Source organism: Larus michahellis, chromosome 3 (genome assembly GCF_964199755.1).
Source record: "Larus michahellis chromosome 3, bLarMic1.1, whole genome shotgun sequence".
NCBI classification, from domain to species: Eukaryota; Metazoa; Chordata; class Aves; order Charadriiformes; family Laridae; genus Larus; species Larus michahellis.
The window spans coordinates 22,737,372-22,764,473 of record NC_133898.1 but is presented as its reverse complement, the minus strand read 5'-3'; the positions used below and the strand labels follow the sequence as shown (position 1 = coordinate 22,764,473).

Here is a 27,102-nt window from a genome sequence, read left to right as displayed (position 1 = left end):
CAACTAACACCACCTCTAGTGACACAGCTTTCCAAGGCACTGAAACGTGTTCTTCTTCCAAAGAGGAAATGTTATATCATTTTACTTGGACTCATGAGCCATATTAACTGAAGATGAGATACTTTACGCTTCACATACATACTGTGGTGGAGATTATAGAGCTTCGTTTCTTCAGTAACTGCCATGCATTACTGTCACAGTATTGTCTAGAGTTGAAGAGCAGTACACAGGTTTATGGATAATCCATGTCATGATACTTATACCAGTACATGTTCCGTCATGTGTATTTTGGACACAGAAAGCTACTGCAAAGGTTAATACAAGTCTGAATTTTTCTAACAAGTGTCATACAGCAGGTGTGAGAAATTTTATAACGTATAATAATTCACCTTGGCAGTAACCCAGCTTCTCAAATATTACTAAATTATTACTTTGTAACACATGCCAAAACCGACTTCTCTTTAGACTCTTATTACTAAAACACATACACTGAACTAGGAAAAATATGCACCACAAGACATGCTTTTATCCCCTTCAGTGCTTAACTGAAAAACTGAGTTGTACATTTGTCTGTGTAATAATTTAACGTATGTCAGCCAAACATATCTGTATCTTTATTTCAATTAAATTAAAAACAATCTGCAAGTATATTTATGCAACGTTCACTATATACACATGATTTATGCAACTGCAAGGCAATTCTATGTATGCTGATTAATCTATCGTTAGTAAAACATGACAATAGCTATGGAAGTTGACCAGTGAGTGCTCCTTTTCACAAGTGCCTGTTTTCATGGCATGACTGAAAAAGAATAGCTACTAGCCATGAAATGGATTATCAGTAAACCTTAAAAAGAACGTGACATAACCTAGCAGAGATTAACAGTCTTCTAAATGTAGTAGTATATTCACTTCGGATGATAGTGCTGCTTTTAAAAAAAAAATTCGCTGTCACCTTAATGATGTAAGACTTTCATCTGCTCTATCTAAAGAAAGCAATAATTAGACATTATGCTTCCTGGCAAAAATTTATTTTTGAACTGGCACCATAATATTTCAGAAAATAATAATAAAGTACCTCTTTGGTGAAGCCTAGGTACCCCCTACCACTCATTATAACAACTTGTAAACAGGACCGCAATACAGTGCTTGGCCTTAATCCTAGCTCGGTTAGGTACCACAGATCTTCCTCACAGTCCTCACAATTTTAGGAAGGTATTTTAAAGCAGGGAGTAAAGCAAAGGAAAATTAAGAAGGATATAAAGTTCCCTGTTTGAGATTTAAAAAAAGTGCATAATGTTTTCATTCCAAAAACTGTGCCATTGTAAGGAACTGATGGATACAAGACTTTCCTTCCTGTACTGGACATTATTGATCATTACACAAACACAGTCTCTGCTCATTGGCCAAAGAAGTCCCTCAAGTCTGTTTTCTGGTACAATCAGTTGTCCAATTACTTTAGAACAATGTCCTGCATACTAAAACAAGAATAGCAAGTTAACCGGTTTTTCCACTAGAACGTCTGTTTTTGCAATTCCATTTCTGTACACTGTATTTCCAATCTATTGGAGAGTTTTTAGTGTTTGGCGTACACATCCCAACTCCTTGGCACCACCAGGTTCAGTGCATCCATTGCCAGCAACAGACGTAGCACCAGGAAAATGCGACTCCCAGCGCAAGGGATAGTTCAGGAGGAATGGGCATTCTCCAGCAACGGTGGTCCGTCTCGATGCATCGATGGGTGTGTGTGCTCCCTTTTATAAGTTTTTGGAGGAAGCTTTGGGATATGTTGAGAAGTGCTTTGTCGTGGAGGAACTGGTGGTCCAGCAACAGAATGGAGGTCCACATCTTGCGGTATCAAAGGTGGTGATGGAAGATGCCTCCGTGCTACATGTGGAGAAGGTGTCTGAGGGGGAGGGGGAGTAAACGGTGATGGACTGTTTGGGAAAAAGGTGTTACCAAGTTCGCTTTTTCTCCCCAGTGGTGGAGGTTGGAGGTGTAGTGGTGAGCTAGAGAAAACATCTGGAGTTCGCACAGGTTCTCGTGGTGGTAACACAGGAGGGCTTTCAGGGGGGTCAGAGATGCAGGTCCGGTCAGGCACCGAGTACCTTGGTGAATACACTTTAGAGGTTGGTTGCCTAGGAGGGATTGCTGGTGGGCTGTCCAGGTGCGCAGAAGTAATCTGAGGTACACAAACATTTCATTCAATAAAATTTTAGAGTGGTAGTAAAGAACAAGACCCTGCTGTGAAATGGCAGCAGAGCTCCTGCCCTGCAGATTGCTCTTATCCAGTTAAAAAGGAGGCACAGCAAGCAGGTGCAGAATGAAGATGGGGAGTACGGAAGCAAAAGGGAGTGGCAGCGCCTGAAAAACATGTTTCTCAGAGTGATGCAGACAGAAGAGACAGAGACTGGATGTGCAGGGGGAGAGCAGGGCTATATCAATGCATGAGTTAAAAGCCAAGGATGGAAGGAAGGAAGGAAGATGCACGGAGAGGGACAAAGGCAAGGCAAAGAATGGTCAAAGCAACAATTTCCATGCTAGTTCCATGCTTGCTGAGTAGGTCTGGACGTCTTCCACCACCTCCCCAGTAACAAGCACTGGGGGTGGGTAATAACACCAGATATTTCTCCAAGAAAATGAGGAAAAGGGAGAGGCAAATGATGCTGAACAGGGAAAAAAATAAACTACACTCAGAAGGTGGAATTAAGTAGTCAGAATTACTGAACAGTTCCCAAGCTGCAGACCACAGTGACAGGGTAATTGGTCTCCAACACCCTACCACGTGTATGATGTTCTCAATTACATTTTGGTGGGAATGGGATGTGTTAAACTCTGCTGGCTAACAGCGGAGTCACCTGTAGTCTGAAAACAACAACTTGCTGTAGAGCCATATACAAGCCCTCTTCAAAGACATACATGCTCTAAAGTAAATTTTGAGCGGGATTTTCAAATCCACCCAATTCTCTGAAGTCACAAACCACCTCCCACTGAAATCAAGAGACATTTGACACTGTCTGCAACAAAGGCTGGGTCAGATCCCAAACGCAAAAGGAAAATGTAGCAATGGCTTCAGCAGGCAGGAAGCAGGACAGGTAATCAAGAAAGGAAAGCAAGCACTGGGCACCACAGCATCAGTGTCAAATATTCTAATGAACTTCTTCAGAGGACTGAGGTGTGTACGTCACTTTCCATCATTACTACATACTTATATTCTTCAGGTCTTTACCCCCACTCGTACACTCCAAAATGTTACTCTGGGACAATTATCACAGATGGAAACACCTGCCTGAAGCCTCAACTTCTCCCAGACAATGTGAGAGCCTGAGCATAGTGGATCAGTAGATAAGAGACATTTCTAAACCTAAATTTAGGTCCCCTCTGTTAATTTTCACTTGTGGGGATGAGGACATAAAGAGGCAGAGCTGTGAAGGCTTGAAATACATGGCTGCTTGCTCTTTCATATACAGTGCTTCAAAAATACATGTACTGTCTTTAAGAGTTACTTTTCTATCATACCCTGCCCTCTGCTCTCAGAAAAAAAAGCCCTTTTTTCTCCTTACTTACTTTTGATGGGGAGGATTCAGCTGGGGCAGATTCTGGTCTTCTTCGTGGAGGAACTGGAGGGGGGACGTGAGCTTCATCTGAATTTTTGGTAAAGTTTATGGATGACACAGAAGCAGATCCTAGCAGACATAAAAAAAGAATCCTGATAATGATGAACTTTTGTTAGACTCAGTATATTTCCTTTATTGCTGCCAATAAAGGTGTCATAAATAATAAAGTAATTGCTCATAAAAAGCAGCACAAATCAATAAGGCGTTAAAGAAAGACAATGAAACAACCCTCTAACTTGCAGCTTCCAGACAAACTGCTTTTCTGAGCCGCAATCATCTCTGTGGTCATCAGTTTCTGCACATGCTTAAGTAATCCTCGAAACCAAAACCACACCACAAAGTTGCTCTTGTATCACAACAGCACTAAAACAATATCCCAAACCTGCAGTCGATGGGCCAACCCAACAATGAAGAAGTATCTTCTTCTGAAGAGGCATTCCATACACCTGGGTTGGACACTCAGCAAAGTCACTGCTCTGCTAAGCAACTTCTGCTTTTACCAAGTCATTTGACCTCCTCATGGCAACCAGCCCTCGCACACGACAGGAGGCTACGTCCACTATAAATTACTGAAAGCACATCATAAAATATGAGATTCCTTGTTTGTTGGTGAAGACAGAAGAAAAATAAGCATGGATGGGTCCTGATGGATTTAAAGCAGGGAAATACTGATTTTAAGTTCTGCAGGAAAACCATCCGTGTGCACTGAAGCCAATTCAGAATGGCAGACAGCAGAATAAGGCACTCACAAAACATTCATTTTTATTCTCATTGTTCACCATCAGCCAGATACTCACCAAATACATTCACCACATATACATATATGGCAGCAAATCCCACAAATGTTTGTTTGGGACATATATGGGCACTAGAGATGTATTTCTGCCTCCCATTTTGACAGTCTTCCCAAGGACCTGTAATACTCCCTATGTAACACACCTAATTCTGTTCAGTTTCTCCCTTTACAATAAAAACTTACTTAAAAAAAAAGGAGTAAAACACACTGAAAGTTTTTGCTGCCACAAGCAGACAAAAGCAACTATTTCTATAGTCACTTCAGAAGACTAAACGTGATTTCACCTGTTTAACACCACAAAATCTAATACGCACATTCTTGGTAGGCTGTCTATTAGCACCTACTTGCATGAAATGGACTTGAAGGATCTGAGTCAAACACACTGCAGGCATCTGTGTTACTTGAAGTAGCAGAAGCAGGGGGAGGGGTCAAAGGTGTTCGAGGAGAGTTTGGTGCAGACGCTGTAGTTTCAGTCTCACTCTCTGGGATGCGGCTGTAGCTAATTTTCCTTGGCTCCTGTTGCAGTGGTGTAGGGTGTCTCATGGTACCTGGCCTTGGATTAGAGGGACGAACACCTGGGGACTTGAGAGGATAGCTGTATTTTTTGGGCTGAAATGACAAAAAAGATAGTATCAAAGAAAATCAAAAGGCCACAAGATCCCCTAAATGTAGTTTTGTATTTACAAAGTTAGAAATCTAAAATGACTTCTGCTATCTATGAAAGACAAATGTAAGCATTTTTTGAAAAAAACAAAACAAAGCAAAACAAAACCCAACATATTGAATACTAACAAATCTTGGTGGAGGCTTGACATTTCGTGGCTCTATCTCTAATGACTTGTTGAACAGATAGTCTGTAAATTCTGTCTCCATGCTGTTTCCCATTGGATTCAGGTTTTCAAAAAATCTCTGAAATAGAAGAAGGTAGAAAACTTGTCAGCTACTACTGTTTGTTTCTACTGCACAAATGATCCCAACTGTTCCAGAGAAGAGAGAAAATGCTGGAGTCAGAAGCGATGATACATTTTTAAGTTATTAAATCTATTTGTTGTCAGCCCTTTGCTGGCAAACAAATTGCTACTGCTATGCTTCGACTAAAAAAAGACTGTGCAAGCTGTCCTAAATACTTTCTGCAGTGCAAAAATCAGACCAGGTTAGCTCAAACACACACTTCAGAAGAAGCTGTATGTAGCCTATTTTTACACTGATGCAGGGAAGACTGCTCTCAGAATGCATTCTTGTCAAACCCTGAGGAGAGCAAATAACAAAAGAAAGTCTTGCAGAATCTCTTAAGATAACCTGCCTTAGGATTCTCTGAAAGTACATAGCTCAAAAGATATTTTTAAAAAAAAAAAAAAGGAGGAAAGGAAAGCAAACAGAGAGAGGACTGATTAGAGAACACCACAGACCAAGGAGAATAAACGCCAGGAGAAAGAAAATGTGAGTGTCATCACCACCAACACATGATGTAATCACAGTGCTACCAGGTAAAACTGGAATCATAAAGGCAGTGTAACAGACGAGGAAAAAGACAACTGGGCTCACTGGACAAATAAATACAACTGAGTGAAGGACGATGAGAATCTGGTAGTTTCTGTTCCTGTTTAACACTGCTTAAGTAAGAAGATCTACCTACCAACATCCCAATAGCTGGGGGGAAAAAACCCCAAAACGCACCAACCTGCAAGCATTGAGCTTTCTGCGCTTTCTTACAACGAGACCTGAGAGATATTTTATGACAGACCTTCTGTTCAGTCTGACTGAATCTATGTGAGTTCAGTCCCTCCTTATGGTCTATCAGCTGACAGAGTCACCATGGAAGTAGCTCAGTGCATGGACTCAAGGAAATGATGCCACTTACCCTGATGTCAAATTCCACTCTCAAACAATATGGCTGGTTCTGGTACTGCTGTATCTCTCCTGTTATTTCAGCTACCTTTCTTCTCTTGCTGAAGTTTATAAGTTCTTTCCCATGTCGCTTTAGAAATTCAGGGTTGCCTTCTTCTGTTTTCAGAATGTTAGTTAAGTAAATCCCTAAAGAGCACACAGAAGAGGTTCTCAACACATAGTACAAAACAAGGAGGAAGTCCCATGACTGCAATATAAAGAATTTTTTTAAAACTTAATTTGCACACTCTAATTATTTAGAAAAACTTTCTGTTAGGGTCAATAAGAGAATCACATCTGATTTTCAAATAAGGGCAACAATTTAAATATTCTAATATGCCTGTTCCAGAAAGCTGCCTTTTTTGCATCAAAATCTCAGAGTCTATGCCTCTTTCTATTGTTTAGGAAGCTCACGCAACTGAACACTACTGGCATTTTGCAAGATAAGAGCACACTGAACTCAAGTGCCTTCTCTCAACTGTTCTGCCTCAATTCAGCTCTACTCCATTGGAGACGCCAGCTAAACTCCAAAAATTGTATTTCCAGGTTTTATTCTTCTGTTCTACTCTCCACTCCTGGCTTCATAATTGCATCAATTCATTTGAAGATTAGAAAGAAAAGAACGCTTTCAAGTCCACAGATAATATATCTGTAACTGTCATTATGACTCTTCTAAGTCTATGTACTTGAAAGAAGAACTGTTACATTTGATGATAAAGAAGAGGCTTCCTTCCCAAACTCTGTTTTTATAGAAAGAAGACTTTTTAATAGAAATACAATTCTAGTTATAAGAAATTACAAAAGTTAAAATTCTAGCTTTATTTCTTGGAATTCTTGATGGGGAAGGGGGTCCTTCTTTTTCTACCAGTCAATGGCAATAATTATTTCTAATGTAACTGCCTTTCGTTTAAGGTATTCATGGTCACAACACCGTTCAAACCACACTGAAAGTAAAAATGAGTAAACATATAAATAAGGTATCACAGATATACTTATTTTTACTGCAAATAACATCTGCAATTAATAGTCACTTCAATTCTTCTTTCACATATAGGCAATTAATGTCTGGGCATCTGAAATTCACACCCAACTGTCCCATTAAAACTGACTTCTCTCTATTGTTCATATTCTGTTTACTGCCCTAGCTCAATACTTTCCAAATTTTTACACATGATACAGCTCATTCAAACCAAACGTACTTACCAAAAAAAGGCACACAAGGAGGATTAATGGACCTGAGTTTTGCCAAGTATTTCTTATAATGATCCTCACTCAGCTCATAAGCTTCTTCTAAAATCTTCTTCTGGCGACTTGGAATTTGCTAAAGAAAGAGAGAGGGAAGAGGCTGTTTGAAAAGACAGGGCAGAGGTGTCGCCCAGCAACAATACTGACAGTAACGGCATCCCACTGATATTGAGGTCAGTGACCATGAGGACAGTGTCCCACCATCTCAGGATCTTTTTCTGCATTTCTTAAGTGAGGATTGATTTCTTGCTTCTGAAACCAAGAAAAAAAAAAAGCCTAAAGCCTCTCTCTCACACCCTGATTGATTCATTTGTCAGGGGATTTACCTTCCTTGCTCCTTCTTTGAAGGACATGCTTACTGAAAATACAGGTTTTTAGTGTAGCTAAGGTGCACTGCATTACTCTTCCATACGAAAAATGGAAAACATTTCACTGTACCTCAAACGTGTGATCCAACCTATACACTGCTGCGGAGTTCATAGCACTGACAATCTCAAGGACACCATTAAAGTTGTTTAGCTCTTGAAAAACTTGCAGGATCTCAATTATCCGGCTCACTACAATTACTCTTTCCTCTAGATTTTCTGTTTCTACAATGCATCTAAAAACACAAGAACATCTGATTTTGTATCAAAGCACTGATTAGTTTTCCAAAATCAAATATTAAGTTGTAACACAAACACACATTAAATGTTTATCAAATTACTTGACACAGTTTTGAAAATGTTTAGAGAACAAACATTTGAAAATATTCTAAGAATAAAAAATGGAGACCATTATGGTAAAATTCTCACAGGGACCAGTTCTAGCATCTAAACACAACTTAAAACTGGAATTGTCCCAGAACAGAATTTTTCACGGTATACTTCTGAATGGACTGTATATGTCCAGAAATGGAGTAGGTACGGACTCAGGAAAGTCACTTACTTTTCAAACCACAAAGTGAGGTTAGTTGTATGTCTTATCATTTTGAGAAGGTTGGGAGAATTAATTTCTTTATCTTCCTTTGTCCACACACTTCCAACTAGTTCAGATGGCTGCACAGCTCTAGAAAAGTAGATGCATGTATCAAAAAATGTAATTAAAAGCAGGAAAGAAGGTCTTATTTTCCCCAAACCTCTTTATTTCGGGTGAATTTGTAAGAATTTATTTCCAAATATTAATTAAGGTATCGCTTCTCTTCTATAATGTTAGGCCCCCCACATGACTAAGTGACCGGTTTTTCTATGCTTCTTTTTTAGCGTGTAAATATTTCTTAATTTATGTGACTATTAACCACCTCTGTTCATTTAAATGAAGAATGAAGTCTACATCTCATTCATCATCATAAAACGTGAGCTTCCAACACCTGAACAACCTCTCACAGACAGCTGGTGAGATCTGACATGGTCCATAATTTGCTTCACAAACTAGGGTATGAAGAAAACTGATTTAATTATGTTCATACTTCTCAAAGGTTGATCTAGTCGGAAAACATCATGAGAAACCTGCAGCACAATGCAATTAACAGTATGCATCAATCACATGTACTGCATGTTAACTTGGGGAGGATAAGACAAATACTGGTTTTAGATTTTTTTTCTGAAAGAACAGCAATTAATATACAGCACTGGTAAAGTCCCTTGACCTACCGTGGGGCTTCACAGCAGGGGCCCGCAGAAACAATTTCATGCTGGAGAATATTTTGGTTTGTATCATGTGTTTTTTCAATGGAGGAAAGTTACCTGTAAAAATCTGACTCAAGTAAAGTGAGCTGCCGAGCAATTTCTATTGGATGCAAAGTGAGCAAGTCAAAAGTCTCTGTGTGTCCTGGTTTGCTTATGTGCCATTCAATTGCCGGAGGTGGGCTCTCAAAAGTAATGTTGTGACTTGGCCCAATGGCTTGTGCCTGCTTTTTCCGGTTGATTATCTTTGTGATCGATTCAACCCATTTCTTCATCGCTTTGCCTGGCACACAGAGAGAAAATGACTCTTTAGTTACTCTTAATACTGTTTTTCCGAAGAGGTCAGTATAATTTAAAAATCTTGGGATTTAAACCCAAACCCTACTAAATTAAAGCAACCATATATTCTTTAGAAGCGCGTTTAGTGTTCTTCACACAAGCCTCAAAGCATTCAAACATACAGACAAGAACTCCTCAACAGCCAACGCTGAGCATGCCAAGTTTGTCCAAGCAAAATTCAGAACATCCGAATTACGCTCCTGCTCCAAATCAGGTGTTTGCCTTTCTTTTCTGGCTTTACAATGAGTTTAAGGGAACTAGCCTTCTTTTGCCCAAAATGCACTTCTGTAAACACCCTGAACTTTACGCTTTGGGCAAGAGTCCATGCTTACCTCGGGTAACACAGAAGGGCAAAAAAACAATCAGAGAGAAGCTTCTCCCTCTACTGCATTTAGCATCAAAGCTCAGAATAACACCCAAAGACCAAATGCCTGTTTAGCTCTACACCAGAAGAATTTCAGGCATAAAATGGCAAGTCCATCGAAAATATACCAGTAATTCACATTAAACTAGCTGGATCATCCTCCCTCTCTTTTTAATTGCTAAATAACCATTAAATACTACTCTCACATACCATTTTCCTACAAACTATTCCTGTAGCTGAATCAGTTTTTCTTAGAAGGGAACAGGAAAGATCTGTACAATCACAACTGAAAGGTGTCCTACAGGTCTAACATGTGCTGTGAAATAGCTGGAAAACCCTCCCTTCAAAGAAATAGTGGTTTAAACCATCCAACTTCTACAAAAGTTACCTCTGTGTATAGTTTAAGAGGACAATCAAAACAATTATTCTGTCCTGATCATTACTCAGTTCTTATTATTTTGCATTATTTCAGTCCCTTTATAATAAAACCAATACTTATTTATCAGGATGTAAATACCATTCACTCTTCTGAATAGGGGCCAGACTTTGAATAAGTGTTGTTCGTTGTTGATTTTTTTTTTTAATTGAGGTTTATTTTATGTTCTTTGTGAAGCATTTAATAAGCAGTCAGTCCTGTTTTGCTTTATCTGCTCGGTGAAAGGAAAAGGGATCCCATTCCATACCTCTGAAAAGGGATGCTTTACGATAAATGCCAGCACTTAAGAAACCGTAAGTACCTCTTACTGTTCCAATGAATTCCTCCAAACGTTGCAGAAGATCAGCATCTCTTTCAAAGTCATAGAAGTGGTGTTCTACCCAGTGTCGACATACGTTTAATACTCTGCAAAAGTACAATACAGTCTATCTTCATATCTAGCATTTCAAGGCTTTTAGTAGGCAAGGGCTCACAGGAATATCAGAATTGTCAGACCAAATGCAATTATTCTACTGTCGGCATTTCACCAGCAACCAGCTCTAAGCATTTTTCTACTTTAAATTTAAAGAAGTCAGAGTAATGCTATTGTTCATGAGAAGAACATGATCTAAAATGTTCCCCGCCTATATCTTTGTGGTACGCTTATGCTGTATAGCCTTGTAGAAACATGGATTAAAACAAATGGTGAGCGTAAGAAACGAATTTGCACAGTAATAGTCCAAAATTCAGCACAAGCTTTTCCCAAGGCTTTTCATACCATGAAATCAAATTCCCACCAGGTTTTCAAGTAACAAGGTCAAAACGGTTGACTGCCCAGACACGCTCTCTATCAAAGCATCTATGAGAAAGGCTGCCGGTATCACAAAGAGCGACTGCATCCAAAAGACGGTACTTCAAAAGACTTAAAAGGAAATGTGTTTGGCTTACATCAATGCAATACTCACCGTAGCTGCACAGGTTGAATGTACTCTTTCCTAAACCTTTTTAACTCTGCACTAAGAGGCTGGTCTCCGTTCTCCATAGCAATACGATCAGCTTCTGTTGGCTCAGGCTCTGGAATTTCAAATCTAGCACAGAAACAGGTATAAGCACTAGACTCCCATTACACTAATCTTGCTCACAGCATGCATGAATAAAATGTTCATTAAAGATAACTCAAAATTCAGAACGTTTCCACATGTCAGAATGTTACATCTTGGTAAGCACATAAGACGATTTGCTAAATTCAATAATAATACACATTTCAAAGAAAAAACCGTGGGATGCTGGAAGTTACTGGAGCTACCTGAACAATCCTAAAGCTTTGGGATATAACTTGCACATTTTATTTGTAATCCTTGAATTTGACAATTTTTAAAGTATTTGGTGTGAATCAAAACCAATGGGAAAACAAGAATCTTATAAACTCTACTCCAAGTAAAAATTAAAAAAAAAAAATTAAAATTTGCACTTTGTATGAACAGTATTTTTTAACAGCGGCTTACCTTTCTATTAGCAGACTCAGCAACTCTTGAGGTTTACAGAAGGATCTATATGTTGTGAGAAAAGTCCGAACAAAGTTGGGATCTAAGACAAACAAAGATTTTATGCCCACGTCAGCAATTATCTGATTTTTTTTTTTTATATATACTTTAATATAACTTCAAGTATCCTTTAAAATTAAGGATGCCAGGCTATGAATTACAGAGAAGATGATGTAAGCTAAAATTGCTTTTGGTAATAATTCAGAACCTCTTAAAATAGCAGTACAAAGCAGAATTTAAAAACAATTCTTATTCTGTTGAAAATTCAAAACAACGACTTTTTCTTCAATTATTAAAAGACTGGATTCTTCTTAAACAACTTTGAAAATAATAAATAGATGATTTTATTTATGAGCCATCTAGTAAACAACTTTTTTTTGACAACGATCAGGTCAAGGTAACTCAAAAGACTCATCCAGTAACTTTGCATTGGACAGAAATGGTCTCTTCAAGGGGGAAATATTTTCCCTAAACTGGTACAACTGATAACCAGTCATGGTTAAGGCAGGCTAGATCTTTTTTCAGCTAACTGACAGCTATACTTTGAGGTTGTATTTATTTCACTTCAAGAAAATCAACAGATTTCGTTTAAGTTGACCAATTACATATCAGTTCATTTAAAATAATCCAATGCGTTTTAAAAACAAGCAAGTATTCAAAACAGAAAACCGAAGTGTTTCCCTTAATTACAAAAGCAAAACCATTTGTTTTCGAGTATGAGGAAATGCAGTGACAGCACGCTGGCACTGCACAGAGCTGACCAGAGACAAGGTTAACATCGTTATCACTGAACAAAATTAAAGAGTGGGTTGCAATGGCTTTGCGTATTAAATCCATACACAGATTTTAAAAACAAACCCCCACTAGTAATTTTTCTAACACAGAGCGGCTAAGGAGGAGCACACAGGACCTGAAGCAGGAATTCCTATAAGCTGTAATGAAGGAAAAAAATGCCTGCATTATGTGAGCTAACACTATATTAAGCCATTAGACTTGTTTCCTGGAATATGGGTTTTTAAGAGCTTTTTTTAAATCCTCCGTAACCGTTCACAAGCATCTTGTCCTTTTGAATGAACATGCTACCTTTCTTAGGCCCTACTAAGCCCTTCATTTGGGCAATAATTTACTGCAATGCGTTGTACAGATTAACCGTGCATTGTGTAACACAGCATTTCCTTGCATTTCTGTTGGACGCTAATTCCCGTTTCTTAAAAAATTGGCTGTTCTGCTTTACCATCTCTATGTCCTTCATTACTCCATTTTCCTTATCATAACGCCTCTCCCACCTCTCCTTGAAACTGTACAGTCTAAAATCCTTTTCAAAGGCAAAACTCTAAATGCTTTTGCATGAAGAATGTCATCCCTGTCCCCATCACCCTCATCATGAAAACACACAATTTTTGTTGTCCTAAAAAACAAGTATAGAAGTAAGCACAGTAACTCATACTTTCACAGCTTGCATTCTGTACACACCGCTCACCCTAGAAAGATTTTGTCTACATGAAAAAGAAAGCCTCCACAGCAGTTAACATTTTCAGATCACTGCAAGCTCTGAGTCACAGCTACTGTTATTTACAGGTAGGGTCAGTGTTTAAATCCACAATACATATTGAATTTCAAATTAAGTAGATCAGCAAACCAAATCTAACCTTGTTATCTTACCAGCAAAATCTGTTAACTCAAAGTAGTGTACAATATATGAACAAGCGTTAAAAAAAATACAGACAACACTAGTTAGTCAGGATGTCTGCTCATGTGATAATTCTCTCTTCCATACAGCCAATTTGAAAGCTAAAAAAGAACAATAACTTGTTCTACAAGGATTTATAAATAATCACTCTTGAATTCCTTAAGAAAGGAAACGGACACTATGATGACGCACAAGCACTCTTAACATATCAAAGCTTTAAAAATAGAAGAGCACTGCCCTATACATAAAAAAAAATTGCCACAACTTTCAAATCTTGGTACCACCTAACCCAGCTGCTCTTAAATAAGAATCAGGCAGAGGAGGAGATAATGAATGCAGAACCACGTTAAAACAAGCAAACCCCACCAGAATACGCAAATAGGGTCAAAACCTGAATTCCTAATCCGAGGGCAGTTTCTCTCATGTAAAAATATATGGAAAGCTGCTCTTGCAGAAGAGATGTCTCCCTATTTTGCTGCTCCGCAGCAGGCTGGTTTGGAACAGTCTGCAGCACCTTGCGGCCAGGTGGCCATCAGGGCTGTCTCCCTCTCCTGGATGCCTCCTACCCCCAGCAGCACTGCTTCGTTAGAGCCAGGTGATCGGGCTGTCCCTGTTCCACAGCGAAACACAGCAATATTTCAGCTGATAAGCTGGTTTGTGCATTGTCAGGGAGGTGAGGGAAGAAAAGAAAAGGTCCAACATCCCTATCTGCCAATGAGATGGACTGTGTGGATCTTCACAAGTGACAAAAAAAGTTGAGACCTGATTTGACCAGTGTCTGAACACAGCCCATGTACTCCTCAATATGCAACTAATTAAACTGCTCTTCACCTAGTTGCAACAAATCCGTACCACCTCTGCAATTACATTTGTAACTATTCCTTATAGTATTTGACCTACAGAGATAGAAACCTAGAGAAGAGTCACAGCTAGGGTAAATACTGCCTTTTGACTGTCAGATCGAGGGCTGCCATAGCCCATCACACCGTATTGGAGAAGAGTCGCCTCAGAAAAGTAAGGGCTTGCTATTCTGGCATATGAATATAAAGTCAATAAATTCTTTTAGGATTACAATCATGCATGCACAATCCTATGTGGGGCAAGAAAAGCATTTCTACAGTCTGTAGCTGTTTGGCTCGATATCACCAGTGTACTCATCTCTCCCAGCAAAACAGAAGCCTCGAACTCAGCTGGTAGGTGTATGAAAGAAGAGCTAAAGGGTTACTATGGAAAGTTGTTGCCCTACTCACTGCATCTCATAAAATGCAACAAAACACTGAATGATTTACATAGTAAATGGACCTTGTTTCCTGTACCACAGAGCATTTTTGGCTGAGTCACTATATCTCTATTTCTTTGTTCCCCTGGAAAAGACAGCACAGAACGGTTAGAACGATGACATTTTTCCTCATAGAAAACCAATTATAAAACAGAAGGTACAGAATGAAAAATAAGGGTGTTGAGAAATGACGTGCAAACCAGCAATTCAGCATCAGGCCCACGCATGTTGCACTAAGATCTTTAAGGCTACAAAGACAGGCTAAATACATCACAAGACAACCATTTTTATTCTTTTCGTCAAAGTCTTTCAGCCTATCTCATAATACCCATGTTCTCAGTTCTGTCATGCAATAGTTTGGTCAATGTCACAGACACCTGCAGCTTTAGGCTTCAAGCAATCTACTAAAGCTTTATTAAATAGGAGCTGTTAAAAGCAGGGATGATTGGATGATGGTAGATCCAATCAACCAGTCTGAATTCTTCCTCGATATCCTATGTGCTAGAAAGGCCAAAAAGACATGCCGACGCAAAAAAAAAACCCCAGTGCAAGTGACATATTTCAACAAGCCACATGTTCCTTAAAAACAGGTCTTTCTGTTTTCTGGAACTGAAGAACGTAGTTTGCGGCTCCCTGGACAGAGACGACACGTGGAGAGCGCTGCTAGCACCTGGAGCAATGCCAAGGCTACAGCACCGAAGCCCCAGCACGAATGCAAAGGGCAATTCCCAAGGGTGCACAAGTTAGCCAAAGCAAAGGAAATGTTCCCAAGGGCACTAATGAAGCACTATCTTTGCTAATTCTCTGCCAAATGCAATGCTAGCTTAAAAAAAAAAAAAAAAAGTTTGAATTCTTTTATTTTAACTTCCAAAACCATAAAATTACGTCATAAATCATGCCTGTAGAATTGAAAGCCAAGAGCTAAAAGTTTATAAAGTTACAACAAAACAAAGACAGGCACAAAACTGCTCTGGTAAAAACTGACAGCACGATACTGCATTTGAGTTTCTAACAAATGTTAGGAAAGCTCAACTGAAGGAAATGTGGAGAAGAGCAATAAAAGTAATGGAGTAAACAGATATACTTACAAGCATTTTAAAAATAAATAAAAGCACTGAAGTACACTAATTATATTCTGCTTACTACCCACTTCTTCCAAACAAATATTCCTGGGTATCCAGAACTGAGCTGCAGAAGAACATTTTAGGATAATCAGAGTGTAAAGAGTAAAAAGAAAGAAAAAAACCACAAAAGAATCTACAGTTGAATATGAGAGGCTCTAAAACCAAGATGGATGAAGTTTTAGAATAACTGACAGGCAGGTAGAATCAAAAAATAACAAAAACATCCAGACCCAAAACCCAAGCCCATGCTTTTCAGCACAGCTTATGAAAATCCTGGGAAATGATCAAGAACTCCACACACTGAGGCTGGACTGGATGATCACACAAATGCCTTTGATGGATCTTCAACACAAACAGAAACCTGAAGTCAAAAGTCCGTAAATCAAATCCCCACTGAAATTCTGATTAAGGTGAAGTTCCGAGGCTAAATTACGCAAGTGACTGCTTCTAGCAAGCTGGTATTTGGTCTTTTCATTACACGCCAGCACAGACAGAGGGGGAGCACAACCCTTAACCGAAAACAGGGGGCCCATAATTCTCTCCTGCAATGATGGCGCTTCATGTGCCACCCAGCTTTGGAAGTCTCAAGGGAAAGCAATTCTTGTAGCCTGGGGCATACAGGAAAAAGTATTGTCTAGAGCTCAATTCCTGCAGCTCCCCCCCCATCCCTTGCATTAGAATAACCTCATGCACATGCAAACCCCACGACGTTCAGCCAAACAGGATTCATACTTTTAATTGCTATGGCTACAGAGGTGCATATTTAGATCTCAAAACGCATGTTAGAATATGTGAACTGCAAAGCATATTCACTTTCTACACACTTTATATTTTATTCGCTTTCTGCAACACTTTTTATTTTGCGGCATGTATTTAACACAGGAAGAGAAGCATGAACTAGTCGCCACCTTGAGTTTTGGCTATACAAACGAAGTGCCTCACCTGCATACATGTGGTAAGTCAGCCTCTCGATGAGCTTGACAACAGTTCCTGCCTTGATGATGGGGATTCCAGACTTGGGCTGCATGTTTTCCTCAAACACAATATTCTCTTCAGAGTCGGGCTCCGCAAATCTATAAAGCTCAGGATTTGGAAATCTCATCTGTTCCTCTTTTTCTTCCTGCAACATTGTTACATCCAACATCCTTTCCAGCGTGCTTCTATATTGCAAAGATATCAATGCTGCCATCCAGTTGTTTTTCTCTTCAGCTGATTTAGCAGCAAAAATAACACTGTTCTCATCTTTTAAGATGATTTCAAAAGCATGTCTGTACTCATTAGTGTCGTCTTTGTCGTTGATTTGTACCTTTCGCATGAAGAACTTTTCTTTTAGACGATATTCTGCGTTGCTAGCACCAGGAAGTCTTGGCTGGCCGTGATTTGACTTACAGCAAATCATCAAGCCATCGAACAGAAATATGTGTCTCTCGTGCTTAGCTCCTACGCGTGTGAGCGTTCCTTCCATGATGAACTCATTACAGCATTGTCCAATGTCCTTACCCTCCCAGCCATCAATATTTTTCTGGATTTCATTCATTTTCTTAATTGCTAGCTGTTTCCCCTTCATCTGCTGAGTATAGAATCGGCATGCAGACTCACTTCGGTGAAGGGTGGGAGAAAAGCAGCCTATTAGTACACGTGTATTGAAAAACCACAACCACCACTAACAGCAAAAACGCAAGATCATCTTTCCAAGCGATGAGAATTTCACTGAGAATGCAATTTCAGCACAGTATCAGCATCACTGCAAGCCTTAACTAACGTTTCTCTTAAGTACCTCATCTGATAAATTTTCTACTTATCTTCTATGCAATAAATGTTTTACCTAAACACAGGCAACCAGAAACAGGCAAGCCATTTAGTGCTGCTTAGCTTAACAAACCACTCATTTCCGTAGCTGACAATTTTAAACCGCACTAATTTGAAAGAGGCATATTCAGAGAAATTATGCTATTAAATACATTCACGTCCAAGCCTAAAGATTACACTTTGCACCACAGGACTTGTTTCGCAAAGAAAATATTGAAACAATTTTAAGCACAAAAGCAAAGTTTTAAGATGTTTAAATAACTGTGCAAATATTAGCATTAAATCAAACAGCAGATGGCATAATCTAAGAATTTGCTACAGAAGTGTAACTAAGTACTAGTTATCTATGCATTTATTTCTATTATCCAGTGGTAATTTTAACAAGCCTATTACACAAAAAACTTAAGATTAAGTAGTTTCAAATTCAAGAACATTCCCTTCTAATCACACAGAAACATACTTTTACAATATTTTTAGGTGGACATTTATTATCTGAGCATAATTAACCCACAAGTGCCGTAGCTTTCTACTTACCAGTGAATTCTCAGAACGTCTCAACTACTAGCATGCAAGGACACATAGAAATTAGAAGGGGTTTAAAACAATAACAAATTATCTTGGCTTTGATGTCACTTCCTCTGAAAAAGCGGGCTTGTCACAAACTGTTTTGTTCATTGTTTACTAAAAGAGGAAACTGGGAGCCCTGGATTTACAGAAAAGCATTAAGAGCAGAAAGCAGGAAAAATGGAAACGTGTTTACCTAAGCCTTCGTTTTGCAAGACTTTTGGAGCATATCCGTTCCATGCTGCTTTGAAGATTCAGTAGGGCAGTTATTGCTTGCTTTAAGCACTCTTTATCCTCTTCATCCTCACTTTTTTCTTCCAATTGCTGTGAACATTGAAAGCCAAATACAAGAAGTGTTATGAGCATTTCGGTATGCGCAAATCCAAAAGTTTGACCTAGGAAGAAGAAATCCAACCATCTGCTGCTTTTGCATGGTCTTGCTTGTCATTAAAGTTAATTAAATAACCAGGTGCATATTACCGACAGAGGCGAGAGAGAAAACTGGCTGCTGAGAGCTTAATCTCAGTAAAATGAGAGCAGCAGTCACTAGTCCTCCAGACACAGATGCACTCAGAACACGTTATTTACTGCAAAACTAGTCTGATTTACTCCACATCTCCAAAAAAGAACCCAGCAGAGGTGTTAAACAGAAGACTGCAAGAGCTGTCACCTTACTAGCGACAGCCTAATCAATAATTCAGGTTAGAAGGGACCATGGAGATTTTATTATCCAACCTCCAGCCCAACTGCAGGGCCAACACAGATCAGGTTGCCTAGGGCCATACCGAGTTTTGGACCACTCTCAGGACGGAGAGGCCACAACCCTTCTGGACAATCTGTTCCAATGTCTGAAATCCCTCATGGTGAAATTATTTTTTTCCGAGTAGCTTATCAGGATTTCCCTTATTGACTTCTCATAGTGGCATTATGCAGCTGCAAGTATTTCTCTGCCTTCCCCACCCCATCACATAGTCAAAGACAGCAGGAAGGTCCTCTTTAGCCTCCTTCTCTGCAGAATGAATAAGCCAAATCCCCCAACTTTTCCATCATCACATCCTCCATTCCTCATGTCATCTTGACGAGCCCTTCCAGCGGCCTTGTTTCAGTACACCAGTGTCAAAAGGAAGCCCAAGCTGGACGTGGTTCTCCTGATGCAGCCTTGCCAGTACTCAACAGCTAGGCACTGCCGCTTCCCTGAACCTGATGGCTACACACTTGCTAAGACAGCAATACAGGCCTTCGCTGCTGTAAGGGTGTTGTGCTAGCTCGCGTCCAGCTTATTATTCACCAGGACTGTCATATTTTTTCATGCAAAAAAACAAAGGAGAAAAACAATAACCAGAGCGATGGTGGGGAGAAGTAAACGTTCTTCCTTCATGGAGGGGTTGCTTGGCCGTTCATCAGAAAACACAGGGTCATCTAACGACGGCCAGCCTGTAAAACCACGGTACATAAGTCCCTACAGCTACATTAATACCTTCGTCTACTAACTCAACTTTTCTTAAAGGATAAAAAAAATTTAATAAAGTTATAAACTAAAACTGAATGTGAAAGGCTAATAATAATATTTTGTGACAGGTAAGATTTATAAAACAAGATCTGCCATGTTTTTAATCACAGGATGTTTAAGATTTCCACCTTAAATCTTTGTTTAAGCATTAAAATGCTTCACATTATCGTCAGTGAAAAAATTGCTGACTGCAGCCATGGCTTAAACATAAAACCAAGACAAAAATTATTTACAGGATTATTAAGATACAAGTGTTTCAGACCATTACGGTGAAGAATTGGCTCCACGCAACTGAAAGATTTGTTTTGACAGAGGCAGTGAAAGTGAAGCTGGCATGGACCAGAATAACAGACATGCTTGGAAACAGTACAATGGTGCTGTTTGCTTCCAGTGTGAAATGTAAGCATTGTCCTCCAAAATCCAACATATTCATGTTTGAAATTCGAACATGTCATAGAATATAGCATTAATTTTTTCCCTGACCAGAGTTAATCATTCAGTGCTATAGCTGTCAATGCCAGACTACTTGATTTGTGTTTTCAGTCTTAGGGATGACCACAAGCTTTATTCTAGGCAGCTTTGATTCACATAGTGTAATTTGTCATACTCTTGGACTAAGCAACATTAGGCATGAGTGCCTAGTTGTGCCACAACCACTGAAATAGGACTGACAATGCACCACAAGATGCATTACTTCACAAAAGGTCTCGCAGAGAATACATCACTCCAAGAAGGAACAGACTACCCTCATCATATTCCTCTACAGTGTTTGACGCTATCCCACATGACATCCTGGTCTCTAATTGGAGAGGGATTTGATGGATGGACCACTCGACAGATAAGAAACTGGCTGGCTGGTCGCACTCAAGGAGTTGCGGTCAATGGGTTGATATCCAAGTGGAAACCAGTGACGAGTGGCATTCCTCAGGGGTCAGTACTGGGACCGGTGCTGTCCAGCATCTTTGTCGGCAACATGGACAGTGAGATTGAGCACAGCCTCAGCAAGTTTGCCGACAACATCAAGCTGTATAGTGCTGTCAACATGCTGGAGTGAAGGAATGCCATGCAGAGGATCTGGACAGGCTTGAGAGACGGGCCCATGCAAACCTCATGAAGTTCAGCAAGCCCAAGTACAAGGTCACAGAATCATAGAATGCGTTAGGGACCTTTAAAGGTCATCTAGTCCAACACCCCTGCAATAAGCAGGGACATTTTTAACTAGATCAGATTGCTCAGAGCCTCATCAAGCCTGACAAGAGTTGAGGTTGTTCAGCCTGGAGAAGAGAAGGCTCTGAGGAGACCTTATCGCAGCCTTCCAGTATCTGAAGGAGGCCTACAAGAAAGCTGGAGAGGGACTTTTTACAAGGGCATGTAGCAGTAGGAGGAGGGGTAATGGCTTCAAACTAGAAGAGGGTAGATTTAGATTAGATATTAGGAAGAATTTTTTCACTATGAGGGTGATGAGACACTGGCCCAGGTTGCTCAGAGAAGTTATGGCTGCCCCATCCCTGGAGGTGTTCAAGGCCAAGCTGGATGGGGCTCTGATCAACCTATTCTAGTGGGAAGTGTCCCTGCTCATGGCACGGGAGTTGGAACTAGATGATCTTTGAGGTCCCTTCCAACCTAAACCATCCTATGATTCTATGACTTAACACAGAGGTATCACTTTCCCTTTGCTTCAGTTGTGCAGATCATCTAGATTTAGAGAGGACTTCAGACAAATTGGGCAGGTGCAGGACCACTGGCAGAAGTCCCGAAAGAAGCTAAGAAAAACATGTAACTACCTCTAAGATTTTGCATCTTTCCTGCACAAGTCCAAATGAGGCTCTTTGCCTTGCACACTGCCTCTTTACCAACTTCCATCAAAAGAGTTCGGCTGGATTTCCTATGATCTCTGGGCAACCACCCTTCAACAATAGACAACATTGTTTTACCCTAATCTCCTTGAGAAGAAGCCTAGAAAGATCCTACAATATTCTGCCATTTGCTTGTAAGGATACCACAGGAGACAGGGTAAGGAGTAAAGGGAATGTAAAACACACAACAAAAATGGATAAAAATTAGGCTCAGCAAATGTCCAAAAGCAAAATACATGTTGGTATAGTGCTGGAGAGAAAGCAATGATTAAAGACTAACATTTCCCCATCAGGATCCACTGGAAGTAACCCATATTTCCAACTGTATATACAAACTAAATCAAAGCCCAGTGAGTGTAACTGTGATCCAGGTTTAACATTTAGAAAGCAGTATGTAGAAGTACACAACTTCTTAAGTGTAAGACCAACACAAATGGCAAATCAGACACTGCCGTGAACTACTATGAAGACACTTCTCTGCACACAGAAAAGGAATTTGGGAGTTTATATTCTAGCATTATATAATTACCATAAATTGATATCAAAAACCAGACTTAATCAGAACCAAGCTTAAAGTACAGCAAGGACTTTCATCTCACACTGCCCCCAGACAGTATGGAAGAGGAAGTTATGGAAAGTGAAATGGCATCACTGGAAACGCATCCAAGTTTGTCTGCAAATCCCACTGATTTTCTATAGCTGTGCAGTGCCCCCTAATGAACAAATCAGGTAGATGCTAAATAAAAGTGTGGTTTGTTTTTTGTTTTCTTTCCTTTTTTTTTTTTAAGGATCAAGTGTCCTATGAAGAATACTATAGTATTATGGGAAAGAGATGCAGATTTCTGATTATCAGTAGTATTATAAACTTCGTGGTTTTTTTAAAAACTTAGGAGAAAAATATTGGTTTATAAAGATCATAACGATTCACAATACTACAGACCATTCCAGGAAAACAAACTTGGAAAATAGACTGTTAAAGGAAATTTCTAATTAAAATAGTACTCTACATTCTAGGCCATGAGCCCTGAAAAGATATCAGAACTGGAAGACAAGGTATTTTGTTCTACCTGTTGTGTAACATAAGGATTAGATTTTTATAAACCCAGGAAATTACAAACAGTTACAAAAGAAATCCTCCTCATGTAGTGCAAAATTAGACTATGGCAGTCCTCCTCTTACGCTGTCAGGGAAGCATCTATCTAGAAAGACAATGACAGAAGATACATTTATACTTATGATGAGAACATGCAGATATTAACAATACTAGTAGGTGTTATGATAGATATAAAATCTTGTACTTCAGGGCTTACATCACAATCTAGACTTCTGTCTTCCTAGAAGATCACTCTAAATCTAACCACTAAAATTTGTAAACTGCAGGTTCCCCAATTCATCTGGGAGGAGAGATCATAAATTAACTTCTATACACAAAAGACACAACAGCATATGAGGAGTCCAGGAAATCACAATTGAATTTGCTTAACTTAAGATCACTTGATTGTAGGTGCTAATGATACTTACTTACTGCCCCTCAAAACATTAATCCAAGAAGTTTAGTGCTTAAGTGGTCCCATGTTACAAGTGGCCGCTGCTTCAGAGAAACCTCTTCTGTGTAATTTCTTCAGACATCCTGAAGCCCACAGCAAGGCAACAGAACACTTGCATAGCTGGCAAAGCAAGCCTGATCTGTGGCGCGACTTAGCTATCTGCTCTGCAGGGAAACGAAGAGCATGCGGAGAGAAGCAACATTCACAAGAACTTGAACTACTCTGACACCAGTTACTCCAGCTTCTGCTCTTACGCCTCACCATTTTCTTAAATGTGCTTCTGAGAATGGGGTACTTTCCAAGAGACAATTGCAAAACAGGCTATTTTAATGATCAAGAATAAAGATGAACTGGGTTTCTCCTCTGACAAATGCAGGAAGACAGGCCTGATGGCATCCTGCCATAAAATAATCCTGGAAGTTGGCTCAATAGCATGGAGCTGCTTGAGAGCTCTTTTTGACTTTATGCAATTCCTGCAAATAATAAAAGACTCAGCCCAAAACAGCGGTAAGCTGGGAAAAAAGTGCTCTCATATCCAGAAACCTGAATTTTTAGAAAACATCAGGAAATCAGCTGGAACAGCAACTGGGAATAACTGCAGGGAACGCTATATACTTCTGGAAAGTGATAGCAGTCTAAAAGGCTCTTCACTTTTGAATCTTAAAGGAAACTCCATGTGCCATATTCCTGGACATACATGCACAGCTTTAATACATTAGAATTTCAAAAGTCATTTTGTTTTCATACAGACTCAGACAATCTTGAGCACAGTGCAGTAAAAATATGCATACATTTATATAGCTGTTTATTTAGATTTACATTACAGCAGGAGTGTTATTTGCATTAAGTGTGGAACAGAACTTAATATTGAATTAATGGTAAAAACTTTTTCTCCACTCAATTTTAACTATGCCTTCCCAATTTAATTTTAAGAAATTACATTAAATCACATAATCTTACTTAAACATGTCAAATATCAAACGTCAGGTATCAGACAATTAGTTACAAAAAGCCTCCAGCATTCTCCTGGAAGTATGTTTTAAAAGAGATAGAAGCTAAAAAGCCCTCATCTTTTATTTCAAATTAAGTTTTAACTCATAGTATAAAATACAGCCAGCCCATTGGGAAGCATACTGTACAAGTAAAGCATTAAAACAGAGGCAAATAAGCAGCATTTCAACTTTTAGTACAAGCTTCCCAGTTCTTTCACAGCTTGCCTATGTGATTTAAAATAGATCTCAAAGATATATGGAAAATTTAAGTACATCAAACTTCATCTGAGCCTAAAAAAAAGTGAATTTGGACTAAAGAAACATAAGAATTTAAGGAATTGCTACCTTGATTACTCAATGTGGATGCTCTTATTGGGGGGGCAGGTAATGAAACTAAAATAAATCTGTTTCAGAAATAAGTTACACTACTCTGAAGTAAGTGCCATTTTTCATATCAGGACAGACTCTAAGGAAAAGTCAGGAAAAGCTGTTTAGAAATATATACCACACCAAAGTCTGTCAGTTGATGTTTTACCAATTCAACAGTTCAAAGTTTTTCTTTAACAAGTTTCTTGCGTGGTGATTTTGCCACCAGCATTCCCATTAACGGGAACAGCTTGTTAGAAGACCGTATTTCAGATTAGGCCCCCTCGAGTGCTACTGCCAGCCTGCTAGGTATTTCAGCTCAACAGGAAAGAGCATATTTTTGCTCTCAGTTTTTGCAGCTGGGAAGGGATTCATGTATGTGAGCAATTCTCATTGAGCTTACACAATTAACACTTCCTTCATCAAGGAACAGATACAAAGACCAAAGTCTTGTTCTCAAATAAGCTCCCTGATATTCTCATAAAACCACTTCCTAAACATTCAGATTTTTTGCAAGCTACTAGCTGCCATATATGCCTTTTATGTGCCCAGATTCCATTACTAGGGAAACGGCTACTTTGTTTACCGGAGGCTCGTCTTCTCAGTGTATGGAAAACTCAAATGGCTCCACATTCTTCAAAAATGTGGGTTTGGTTCTTGTCACATATGCTGATGTCTCTTCCACAGCAGATTCATTACCTTTCTGCAACACGTGTACAAGTTCCCACAGATCCTTCCAGAGCCTTCACGCTCTGAAATTCTCTTCTTTCTTACTGTCACTGTGGTTTGTCTCATCATTATCAGCAGACCTGCAGAATACATTAGAAATTTAAAATTCACAATTAAGTTGATAACATTTAGTTAGATCAGTATTTGAAATATCACAAAATATTTACCTATGTGCTTTGAGGTCTTCCATTTTCTTCCACCAAGTTTGCCATCAGAGTAAAGACAATTCAATTTGAAAACATCTTCCTCTTCTCTTTTGTAATTCCAAAGTGGATTAAAATCCACTTTCACTGCTTCGACACAAGTCAAGTCTGACCTTTGCCCACCCAAGTTTGCAAGGCCACAAGCTCAACTGAATGGCACCTCTTATGTTTGGATAGAAATGTATGAATTTTTGAATGTTATGTAAGATGAATTCACAATTTCAGAGATCGTTCTGGGAAGCAACAGTAGGATCCTGTTGATTTTAAAGAGGAACCCTGTTGATTAAGGAAAAAACAGCAGAGGAAATGAAGGATGACAAGCAGAATCCCATCTGTAGACCAAGTCTACAGAAACCATGACTGCAGCTTGTTGTTTTATTTGTGTTTGTTATTTCCTACATCTTTCCATTGGTTTCCACTGAAGATGCCAAAGTATTGACAGAAAACATAGACCTCCACTGCTACAAGAGCAAACAGAGGAAGTGTGCTGGTAGTGGGCCTAAATCCACAGATGCATGTCCAAAAACATTTCCACTGAAGAAGTATAGGAAAGTCTCAACCATAGCGCTACCTCTCTCCGAGGATCTCCCTTTTGTACAGAAAGTTATGGGAACAGAGTCAGAAGAGGAGGACAGGGAAATATACTATTGCTATTGCAAGACTATACAGCAATACAAGCATATCAGAGACTGTATGATGACTGCCAGTCACAAAAACTAATGTCATCCTAAAGGAGCTGAAAATCTCAACTACAATAAGCTTCTTAACATTCAATCCTGGATGGATTACTTGTATCAAGACTTGTATTTGGGAAGGGGTGGGGTAATGATCAAAATTTGTCCAAGTTCCTGTAACACCCATCTATCTTCATGAGAGCTTGGACTTGGACATTCATCATAAACTGCTGCCAGGTAAGCTAAAGAGCTATCTGCCATCATTAGCAGCAGTCACTGACCAGGAACAGATCACCTGCCCCAGGGAACAATCTGCCCCAGTACAGCTCTCCTAATTCCCACAGCACCAGGGAGAACTTGCCCTGCAGGTAACTCCTAGAAAATGGATCAGGAAACAGGATGCAGAAACCCTACAGTTAAACACAAGTCAAAAGTCAGAGTTCAGTTAGTGCTTCATTTGACTCCCCAAAGAGGGTACCATCCAGATAAGAACAGTCTGGCCCTGTGCCATCCTACTCCCTGTTTCAAGGGATCAAAGTACAGCATTTGTTGGTCCGATTGCAGATTAACAATACAGTTCAAGTATCACTGAGGACTATAAGCAAAGTGGAAGGAGGAATTTTTTATTTTTACTTTTGTTAGATTTTATCCAGCAATTCCCCAGAAAGAGAGATCTGCTTCTCAAAAGCCCAGATACATCCTGTGTAAAAAGAAAAAAGCTATACAACAGAACATAACTGCACCACAACGCCATAACAGATGGCATAGGTCACTGACAAATGAAGCGCTATACATTCACATATATGTATCTGATACGAACACACAGGAAATCCATCAAGTACCACAGCTAGAAAAAAAAATAAATAAATACATTCTGAATAACTTTTT

At 39.4% G+C, this 27,102-nt stretch overlaps 1 protein-coding gene across 5 annotated transcripts in view; it reads right to left on the bottom strand.

Annotated features, from left to right (window-relative positions):
• Window positions 1–592: 592 nt before the first annotated feature.
• The window catches only part of SOS1 (SOS Ras/Rac guanine nucleotide exchange factor 1), a 49,503-nt gene continuing 22,993 nt past the window's right edge, over window positions 593–27,102 (bottom strand). For all 5 annotated transcript variants that reach the window (XM_074579100.1, XM_074579101.1, XM_074579102.1 and 2 more), the window contains 14 exons: window positions 18,534–18,661; window positions 16,907–17,562; window positions 11,833–11,914; window positions 11,293–11,415; window positions 10,650–10,753; window positions 9,270–9,492; window positions 8,473–8,592; window positions 7,984–8,146; window positions 7,504–7,621; window positions 6,275–6,447; window positions 5,206–5,322; window positions 4,758–5,022; window positions 3,568–3,686; window positions 593–2,182 (listed from right to left, as the gene is read on the bottom strand). In XM_074579100.1, coding sequence (XP_074435201.1) covers window positions 1,688–2,182; window positions 3,568–3,686; window positions 4,758–5,022; window positions 5,206–5,322; window positions 6,275–6,447; window positions 7,504–7,621; window positions 7,984–8,146; window positions 8,473–8,592; window positions 9,270–9,492; window positions 10,650–10,753; window positions 11,293–11,415; window positions 11,833–11,914; window positions 16,907–17,562; window positions 18,534–18,661 — 2,886 coding nt within the window. In that variant the 3' untranslated portion in view covers window positions 593–1,687. The remainder of the gene's footprint in view (window positions 2,183–3,567; window positions 3,687–4,757; window positions 5,023–5,205; window positions 5,323–6,274; window positions 6,448–7,503; window positions 7,622–7,983; window positions 8,147–8,472; window positions 8,593–9,269; window positions 9,493–10,649; window positions 10,754–11,292; window positions 11,416–11,832; window positions 11,915–16,906; window positions 17,563–18,533; window positions 18,662–27,102) is intronic.